At 62.5% G+C, this 10,000-nt stretch overlaps 1 protein-coding gene across 1 annotated transcript in view; it reads right to left on the bottom strand.

Moving 5' to 3' along the window:
- LOC130376147 (tenascin-like) overlaps window positions 1–10,000 on the bottom strand; it is a 38,131-nt gene that overhangs the window by 15,031 nt on the left and 13,100 nt on the right. Inside the window, exons 6-9 of the mRNA XM_056583367.1 lie at window positions 8,394–8,663; window positions 6,330–6,965; window positions 3,297–6,263; window positions 138–260 (exon numbers count right to left, since the gene is read on the bottom strand). Coding sequence (XP_056439342.1) covers window positions 138–260; window positions 3,297–6,263; window positions 6,330–6,965; window positions 8,394–8,663 — 3,996 coding nt within the window. The remainder of the gene's footprint in view (window positions 1–137; window positions 261–3,296; window positions 6,264–6,329; window positions 6,966–8,393; window positions 8,664–10,000) is intronic.

The following is a 10,000-nucleotide window of genomic DNA, read 5'->3' as shown; positions in this document are numbered from 1 at the left end:
GTGTGTGTGTGTGTGTGTGTGTGTGTGTGTGTGTGTGTGTGTGCCTGTCTCACCCTCTCCTGTGTGTGTGTGTGTGTGTGTGTGTGTGTGTGTGTCTCACCCTCTCCGGTGTGTGTGTGCGTGCGTGCCTGTCTCACCCTCTCCAGTGTGGGTGTAGGTGACCTTGAAGCCGGAGACGGGCGCGGGGGGGCCGGTCCAGGTGAGACGGAGCGAGTCCTCAGACACCTGGCTGAACGCCAGGGCGGTGGGGGGGGAGGGGCCTGACCACAGACAGGAGGACAGGGTCAGAGAGACAGACAGGATGGGAGACCGACATACAGAGAGAGAGAGAGAGAGAGAGAGAGAGAGAGAGAGAGAGAGAGAGAGAGAGAGAGAGAGAGAGAGAGAGAGAGAGAGAGGGAAAAAAGGATAAGGATAAGGAAAGAAATGGAGAAGAGGAGAAGGAAAGCGAGACAATTTGATCAATTTAAGAAGAGTGGGAGGGAGTGAGGGAGGGAGGGAGGGAGGGAGGGAGGGAGGGAGGGAGAGAGGAGGGAGGGGAGGAGGGAGAGAGGGGGAGGGAGGGACTGAGAGGAGGGAGGGAGGGAGGGAGGGAGGGAAGGAGGGAGAGGAGGGAGAGAGGGGGGAGAGAGAGGGGAGGGAGGGAGAGGGGGGAGAGAGGGGGGAGAGGGAGGGGAGGCAGGAGAGAGGGGGGAGGGAGGGACTGAGAGGAGGGAGGGAGGGAGGGAGGGAGGGAGGGAGGGTGAAAGTAAGAGCAGTTGGGGGAGATGAGTGGAGGAAGGGAGGCACCGTAACGATGGGCAGTAGGGAGGATGACGGAGCAAGATGACATCAAACAACTGATCAGGAGGTATTGATCACCATCAGTGTGTGTGTGAGTGTGTGCGTGTGAGTGTACAGGAGTTAGTGGATGAATGGGTGTATATATGTGCAGAGCTAACATATATACAGTATGCAAACATACACAGTATACAGTACTGATACACAGTATACAGTACTGATTTACAGTATACAGTACTGATACACACGTTACACAACACATACAGGTACAAAGTACACAACGCAGACACACAAAGGGACGACAGCTCCTGTAGGGGAGGAAACAGGAAATAGGAAACGGGGAACAGGAAGCAGGAAGGGGTTCAATGGTTCTTCCAGTCCTTGGAGGGAGGAGGGGGGGGGGGGGGCTGGAGGAATGCTAGCAGAAGGCAGCGCTGCCTGAGGGGTGGGGCCGGATCGCTGAAATGGGCAACCGCAGATTTGTAACCCAGTGTGAAGAAGCTCCTCCACCGCGACCCCGTACCCATAGCCCTCAGGACCACCTCTGGTCCCTGAGGAACCCCTCTGGTCCCTGAGGAACACCTCTGGTCCACGAGGAACCCCTCTGGTCCCCGAGGAACACCTCTGGTCCCCGAGGAACCCCTCTGGTCCCCGAGGAACCCCTCTGGTCCCCGAGGACCACCTCTGGTCCACGAGGACCACCTCTGGTCCCCGAGGAACCCCTCTGGTCAACGAGGAACCCCTCTGGTCCCCGAGGAACCCCTCTGGTCCACGAGGAACCCCTCTGGTCCACGAGGAACCCCTCTGGTCCCCGAGGAACCCCTGTGGTCCCTGAGGAACACCTCTGGTCCACGAGGAACACCTCTGGTCCACGAGGAACCCCTCTGGTCCACGAGGAACCCCTCTGGTCCCCGAGGAACCCCTCTGGTCCCTGAGGAACCCCTCTGGTCCCTGAGGACCACCTCTGGTCCCCGAGGAACCCCTGTGGTCCCTGAGGACCACCTCTGGTCCCCGAGGAACCCCTCTGGTCCACGAGGAACCCCTCTGGTCCACGAGGAACCCCTATGGTCCACGAGGAACCCCTCTGGCCCCCGAGGAACCCCTCTGGTCCCCGAGGAACCCCTCTGGTCCCTGAGGAACCCCTCTGGTCCCTGAGGACCACCTCTGGTCCCCGAGGAACCCCTGTGGTCCCTGAGGACCACCTCTGGTCCACGAGGAACCCCTCTGGTCCACGAGGAACCCCTCTGGTCCCTGAGGAACACCTCTGGTCCACGAGGAACCCCTCTGGTCCCCGAGGAACCCCTCTGGTCCCCGAGGAACCCCTCTGGTCCATGAGGAACCCCTCTGGTCCCTGAGGAACCCCTCTGGTCCCCGAGGAACACCTCTGGTCCCCGAGGACCACCTCTGGTCCATGAGGAACACCTCTGGTTCCCGAGGAACACCTCTGGTTGCCGAGGAACACCTCTGGTTCCCGAGGAACACCTCTGAGCGGGAGGTTCAGGGCGTTGGGGGGGGGGGGGGGGGGTCTGCACTCAGCCCAGACATCACAGTGGAGGTTAGGACGCTAACAGGACAAAATGAATGGGAGGATTTCGAATCTAGAGTATTATACGTAATGGACGTAACTCTCAGAGTGAATGGATGGAAGGAGGGGTTCAAATGCACATTTCTCTGGTGTGGGCAGGGGGGACAGACCTGATCTTACCCGCCACAGACGGACACCCGCAAGATAGTGTCAGGGAGGAGACCCTGAGTGAGACAAGACCACAGCTGCTGTCAGTAGATGGGGAGGTGAATCAGGTTTGGTGTGAATCAGGTTTGGTGTGAATCAGGTTTGGTGTGCATCAGGTTTGGTGTGCATCAGGTTTGGGGTGCATCAGGTTTGGGGTGAATCAGGTTTGGGGTGAATCAGGTTTGGGGTGAATCAGGTTTGATGTAAATCAGCTTTGGGGTGAATCAGCTTTGGGGTTGTCGTTTGATTTCCACATGAATTTGAGTTCAACCCATCTGCCAGAGAGTTTACAAAACCAACTAGTGTTAGGATGCCATTCTAACATTTGTGTGAAACACAATATTTAACAATCTAATCCAAAACCGATGTCTTGACGTTAATGGAGTCGCAGAGAGCCACTTAACGCCGACTGAACGCCGTACGTTCTCAGAATAAAACCTGGAGTGGGTTGACATCAAACCGGGAATGTAGAATCACCTTTCAGTAGGAATGGAGATGGCTTTAAGACTTTATTTATGTTAGGATGAGTTATGATAGATGGTAGAAGTACACCTCACGCATGAATGTTACGTCGTGGACGAGAACGCAGAACACAGAACACAAACAATATTTTAACACAGAACACAGAACACAAACACAGTGTGAACTTCAGTCTCCTAAAGACGTAAAGTCTAACCAGTTCCCCCGTTAAGCCATCCAGACATGCAGGCGGGGGATGCCACCGCCCTACAGAGTGGAGGGCGGTGCAGAGGGGTTGCTGGTTGAAGCCCCGTGGCGGGGGTACCTGTGCTGATCACCAGCCTGTGCAGCCTGGACATGAGCCCCGCCCCCCGGCCCTGCAGCGTCACGCTGAACGGCGTCAGAGGAGCCAGCTGCTCAAACAGGAAGGAGCGCGCCGACCCAGGAAGATCTCTGCTAAAGAGCGGGTCACTTCCTGCCAGGCCGGTGCCGGGGCCCTCCGGCACAGCGTCGCCCTCCGGCACAGCGTTCTCCTCTCCGGCCCCTCGGTGTGTCCCCGCCTCCTCCGGTGGCTCCTCCCCCTCCTCCTCCTCCTCCTCGGATCGCTCCTCGGATCGCTCCTCCGCCGTGTGTCCGTCCTCCTCGCTGCGAGTTACAACGAAGCTGCTGTACTTCCCCTCCGGCGCAGCCCAGACCAGCTCGAACCCGTCCGCCATTCGGTGCCTCACGCCCACGTAGTCCAGCGGTTCTCCGAGTGGTTCTCTCAGCGGGTCTCTCAGCGGTTCTTTTGGTTCTCTCTGCGGTTCTCTCAGCGGGTCTCTCAGCGGTTCTTTCGGTTCTCTCTGCGGTTCTCTCAGCGGTTCTCTGAGTGGGTCTCTCAGCGGTTCTTTTGGTTCTCTCTGCGGTTCTCTGAGCGGGTCTCTCAGCGGTTCTTTTGGTTCTCTCTGCGGTTCTTTTAGCGGTTCTCTCAGCGGTTCTCTGAGCGGGTCTCTCAGCGGTTCTTTTGGTTCTCTCTGCGGTTCTTTTAGCGGTTCTCCCACTGGTTCTCTCGCCGGTTCTCTCGCCGGTTCTCTCAGTGGTTCTCTCGCCCGCTCTCTCGCCCGTTCTCTCTGCGGTTCTCTCAGTGTTTTCCTCGGAGACCCAGGCGGAGGAACCCCCGACCTGGGCCTCGTGTGGGGGCCCCCCGACCCGGGCCTCGTGTGGGGGCCCCCCGACTCGGGCCTCGTGTGGGGGCCCCCCGACCCGGGCCTCGTGTGGGGGCCCCCTGCGGCGTCGGGCGCAGCGTTCATTGGAGGACGAGCGGCCTGTGGACCCTGGCTCTGGAGGCGCTTCCGGCTCTGCTGGCTCTGCGTGTTCTGGCTCCTCCTCGGGGGCGGACTCTGGTTAGCTGGGATCCTCCCAGTGAGGGAGGTCCTCTGCTGGGGTGCGGTGGTTGGAGGTGGAGCCCCCTGGCCCAGAGCTTCAGAGCCACTCAAAGACACTCTGTGTGGGGTTGATAGAGCAGAACGCGTGGAACCACCGGAGTCCAGACTGGGAGAATCCACCTCACTGAGGGTATTGCCGGCCTCTTCTGGAACCAGCCTTTCATTGGAGATCCTGGGTCCTGATTGGCTAGTTTCAAACCTAGGAGGATAATCGGGGCTGCCTGATTTGATGTTTTCTCCTGGTTCTGTCCAGTTACGGTGTACTCTACGAGTAACCGATCCGCTTCCCAGGTTCTCCCCGGTTGGACCCTGATCCGCTGGTTCAGCCGTGGTCGTTTTGTGGGCGGAGCTGTGAACATGATCCTGTTCTTCTGATTGGCCAGATATTTGAGGCAAGCTGTCCCGTCCCCCTGATTGGGAGTTCTGAACTTGGTCAGTGATTCCGTCTCTGTCTCCATTGGGCCTTCTGGGGGGCGCCGGCCGGCGCAGCAGACCAACAGCTCTAAGGGGGGGCCGGGTTCTGTTCTGGAGGAGACCCAGCTCTGCAGCCGTTCGCCGGGTGTAGCCAGCGCTGTGGGGCCGGGCCCGGGAGCCGGGTGCTGCTGACTCACCTGGACTCAGCGCCGCCACTGCTGAGCTTGGTTCCGCACCGGACCACCCTCCGTCTCCACCGGGACCAGGGGAAGGCTGTGAACCGCTGACCGGATCAGGATCGCCGGAGGAGAACGAGGATGAAGGAGCAGGGGACGCGATGCCTGCTTGTTGCTTATCCTGCGTTTCGGTGTTCCTTGGTCGCGTGGGGAGTTTAGACCATCTCAGCTTTGGATGTGTTGGCTTCTGAAGAGCGCCACCGTTTGCGTTGGCATGACGACCTGGCCCGTCTTGCCTCCGAATCGTGGTCTGGTTTCTTTTCGTCCACACTTTCACCATGGCTGCCCGGTTTGCGTCTCCATTTAATGCTCTTCTTGGTGGCAAAGGATCTTCTGAGGATAAGGATGTGTGGGATGGAGAGGACTCTTTTCCAGGGCTGCTGTTTAAAGCCAGGGCTGGTCTTGTATGGAATCTGGTCCTATTCCGGAAGGATGCCAGGTGCTGACGCCGTTGGAAGGCGGCGTGTTTAGCCGGTTGAGGCGGGAGCGTGGGAGGTGGTCGCGCCTCTCTGACGGACGCCTCCTCTGTATCCGACTCCCTCGCTCTGACGGTGTCTGAGGACCTTTCTTTTCCATCTCCTAAAGACTCTTCTTCTGGGGATGAATGAAACGGTGATGCTGTGGATGTTGTTGCGGTGGGCGGTTCTGATGAGGCTGAGGACGATGGTGAATGAGGTGAGGCCGGGGTCTGGGAGGACCAGGGCGGTCGCGGCGGGGAGTTTGGTGACACTAGCACTGAGGAATAAAAGGTCCTCAAGGATGAGGACGATGATGAGGCAGGGGCTGAGATGGGCATCATTCCGGCTAAGATCTGATCGCTCACGGAGTCCGCGTTGAGCGCAAAGTCGGCGGGTTTGGAGAGGTGAACCGAGAACGTCTTTATGTTCAGGCTGTCGAACGTGTCTGTGAGGAGCTGATGTAAGTGGTGGGAGGAGAGGTCTTTAGGGGTAGGGGTAGCACCTGCTCCAGGACTCCCTCCTCCTCCTGGACTCAGACCTCCTCCAGGAGGACTCTCACCTCCTCCAGGACTCCCTCCTCCTCCTGGACTCTCACCTCCTCCAGGAGGACTCAGACCTCCTCCAGGAGGACTCCCTCCTCCTCCTGGACTCCCTCCTCCTCCTGGACTCTCACCTCCTCCAGGAGGACTCTCACATCCAACCCCCACAGCACCTCCTCCTCCCCTCCCTCCCTCTTCCTGGTAGGGCAGGCTGACCGTGACTTTGTTCAGGCACTCCTCCTCCACCCCCTCCTCCACCCCCTCCTCCACCCCCTCCTCGGTGGGACCGCCGCCCCGTGGGGCCGACCCCTCGGGGGGTCTCACGTCCCCCTCCTGGTCTCCCCCTTTAACCAAGGCAACCTCTGGGTGGACGGTGTTCTCTTCAGAACGCGTTCGGCCGTCCTCTCTTGACGGATTCGCCACCACGGAGACCGAGCTCGCCCCTGGACCTCGGCCCTGGGGGTCCCGGGGGTCCCCTCCTGGGCCCTGGTCCCGGGGGTCCCCCCTAGAGCCGGAGTGGTCGCTGGGGGTCTCTGGCGTGGCTCCCCCCCCGACAGGACGTCCAGGTCGGCGCTTCAAGACCAGCGTTGGTTCCTTCTTCACGGCGCCGCCCGGTGCCTTCTTCAGAGGGCCCGCCTCGGCCCTACTCCAGCCGGGCCCCGCCCTGGAGCCGTTCAGACGCAGCGGTGCCCCCGGCCGCCGGGCCAGGCCCCCCCGCTCACCTGCTTTGGGTTTCAACCCGTTTAGGAACCTCCCCAGCGGCGGAGCTCTGGCCGTGGCGGTGGAGGAGGAGTTCAGCCGGGGCCGGGTGGAACCCGCCACGGAGGACCCGGGCTTCAGGGGCAGGTCTCCGTCAGCGCGAGGGGGGGCCGGAGGGGGCGGCACGGTTACGGTTACCAAGGCCCCGCCGGGTAGCGTCTCCCCTAGACATTAGGAGGGAGCAGGGGGGGTTAGTCTGCGGCTGTGGAGCCGCTGAGACTCCAGGACAGGAGCGCTCTGAGGGGGAAACCTGTCAGACATCAAACACTCTAAAGCCCCCCCCCCAGTGTTCTGTGTCCGTCATGAGGACGTTTTAGTGCATGTTTCTAGCGGTAGGAAGGGTTTGTTAAAACGCTGTCTCTCTATCTGTTCACCAAGCGCCTGGGAGCACCTCTGGTGCTGGAGATCCACAGCAGACCTGGAGAGGAAAGTCCTCAGGGTTAGTGAGGACCGGGGAGTCCCGCAGACACTGCGTCCTAGAGAGAAGAGAACTCCTGGTCAGGCCGACCGCTCCGACCGGCCGCAGGTTCCTGGGTGGGAAAGAGACAAACGAGGTCGGTGAGATGTTCCTACGCAGACTGGAACCTCAGCCACTGGAGCCGTGACCGCCTGCTGCAGCTTCTACCCTTCATGTTATTCTATTGGACACTTGATATTCCTTTATGTCCCGGTCTGGGGGTACGGTCCCAGTCTGGGGGTACGGTCCCGGTCTGGGGGTCCTGCTCCCTGGGGATACGGTCCCAGTCGGGGGTCCTGCTCCCTGGGGCCACGGTCCCGGTCTGGGGGTACAGTCCCGGTCTGGGGGCACGGTCCCAGTCGGGGGGTACAGTCCCGGTCTGGGGGTCCTACTCCCTGGGGGTACGGTCCCAGTCGGGGGTCCTGCTCCCTGGGGGCACGGTCCCAGTCTGGGGGTACGGTCCCGGTCTGGGGGTCCTGCTCCCTGGGGGTACGGTCCCAGTCTGGGGGTACGGTCCCAGTCTGGGGGTACGGTCCTGGTCTGGGGGTCCTACTCCCTGGGGGTACGGTCCCAGTAGGGGGGTACGGTCCCAGTCTGGGGGTACGGTCCCAGTCTGGGGGTACGGTCCCGGTCTGGGGGTACGGTCCCGGTCTGGAGGTACGGTCCCGGTCTGGGGGTACGGTCCCGGTCTGGGGGTCCTGCTCCCTGGGGGCACGGTCCCAGTCTGGGGGTACGGTCCCGGTCTGGGGGTCCTGCTCCCTGGGGGTACGGTCCCAGTAGGGGGGTACGGTCCCGGTCTGGGGGTACGGTCCCAGTCTGGGGGTACGGTCCCGGTCTGGGGGTCCTGCTCCCTGGGGGTACGGTCCCAGTAGGGGGGTACGGTCCCGGTCTGGGGGTACGGTCCCGGTCTGGAGGTACGGTCCCGGTCTGGGGGTACGGTCCCGGTCTGGGGGTACGGTCCCGGTCTGGGGGTCCTGCTCCCTGGGGGTACGGTCCCGGTCTGGAGGTACGGTCCCGGTCTGGGGGTACGGTCCCAGTCGGTGGGTATGGTCCCGGTTGGGGGGTACTGGTCTGGGGGTACTGGTCGGGGGATACGGTCCCGGTCTGGGGGTACGGTCCCGGGGGTCCTACTCACCGGGGGTGACCTGGGCGGCGGCCGTGGCGCTCTGCCCAGCGCCGCTCTCCGCCCGCAGCGTGATGTCATAAAGACGCCCCGCCTCCAGGTGCTGGATGTGGGCGGAGTCTCTCCCCGGGGGGAGGGCCATCTCCTGGGCCTTCCCCGCCCCGTCATTGGGGGAGACGGTCAGGTGGTATCTGTCAATCGGCCCCTGGGCCGGCTCCCATTGGACCACGGCGGAGGAGGTGGAGGTCTTCACCACCCGGAGGTCGGTGGGGCCGGAGGGGGCTGGCCAGGGCAGAGGAGGGGGGATGAGGAGGAGAGGGGGGAGGTGGAGGAGGTGGGGGAGGAGGAGGAGGGGGATGAGGAGAGGGGGGAGGAGGAAGAGGAGGAGGAGGAGGAGGAGGAGGAGGAAGAGGGGGGAGGAGGAGGAGGGGGAGGATGAGGAGAGGGGGGAGGAGGAAGAGGAGGAGGAGGAGGAGGAGGAGGAGGAAGAGGGGGAGGAGGAGGAGGAGGAGGAGGAGAGGGGGGAGGAGGAGGAGGAGGAGAGGGGGGAGGAGGAGGAGGAGGGAGGGGGGAGGTGGAGGAGAGGGGGGAGGTGGAGGAGGAGGGGGAGGAGGAGGTGGGGATGAGGAGAGGGGGGAGGAGGAAGAGGAGGAGGAGGAGGAGGAGGAGGAAGAGGGGGGAGGAGGAGGAGGGGGAGGAGGAGAGGGGGAGGATGAGAGGGGGAGGAGGAGGAGGAGAGGGGGAGGATGAGAGGGGGGAGGAGGAGGAGGAGGAGGAGTGGGGGGAGGAGGAGGAGGAGGGAGGGGGGAGGTGGAGGAGAGGGGGGAGGTGGAGGAGGAGGGGGAGGAGGAGGTGGGGGATGAGGAGAGGGGGGAGGAGGAGGAGGAGGAGGAGGAGGGGGGAGGTGGAGGAGGAGGTGGATGAGGAGGAAGAGGAGGAGAGGGGGGAGGAGGAGAGGGGGGAGGAGTAGGAGGAGGAGGGGGGGAGGAGGAGAGGGGGGAGGAGGAGGAGGAGGGAGGGGGGAGGTGGAGGAGGGGGGGGAGGTGGAGGAGGAGGGAGAGGGGGGAGGAGTAGGAGGAGGAGGGGGGGAGGAGGAGAGGGGGGAGGGGGAGGGGGGAGGGGGAGGAGTAGGAGGAGGAGGGGGGGAGGAGGAGAGGGGGGAGGGGGAGGAGGAGGGGGGGAGGAGGAGAGGGGGGAGGAGGAGGAGGAGGGTCGTCAGGCCATATTGTTAACATCACTCCATACAGAAAAACTAGCCCTCCTGACCGGTGTTTAAAGAGACAGGCGTCCCTCAGGGCACAGACTGAGGGTCTGCTCCTCCTTCTACCAGGTCAGCGGCGTCCCTCAGGGCACAGACTGAGGGTCTGCTCCTCCTTCTACCAGGTCAGCGGCGTCCCTCAGGGCACAGACTGAGGGTCTGCTCCTCCTTCTACCAGGTCAGCGGCGTCCCTCAGGGCACAGACTGAGGGTCTGCTCCTCCTTCTACCAGGTCAGCGGCGTCCCTCAGGGCACAGACTGAGGGTCTGCTCCTCCTTCTACCAGGTCAGCGGCGTCCCTCAGGGCACAGACTGAGGGTCTGCTCCTCCTTCTACCAGGTCAGCGGCGTCCCTCAGGGCACA

The sequence above is a fragment of the Gadus chalcogrammus genome, chromosome 22 (assembly GCF_026213295.1).
Source record: "Gadus chalcogrammus isolate NIFS_2021 chromosome 22, NIFS_Gcha_1.0, whole genome shotgun sequence".
Classification (NCBI taxonomy): Eukaryota; Metazoa; Chordata; class Actinopteri; order Gadiformes; family Gadidae; genus Gadus; species Gadus chalcogrammus.
This window is presented reverse-complemented; position numbering and strand designations above follow the sequence as displayed.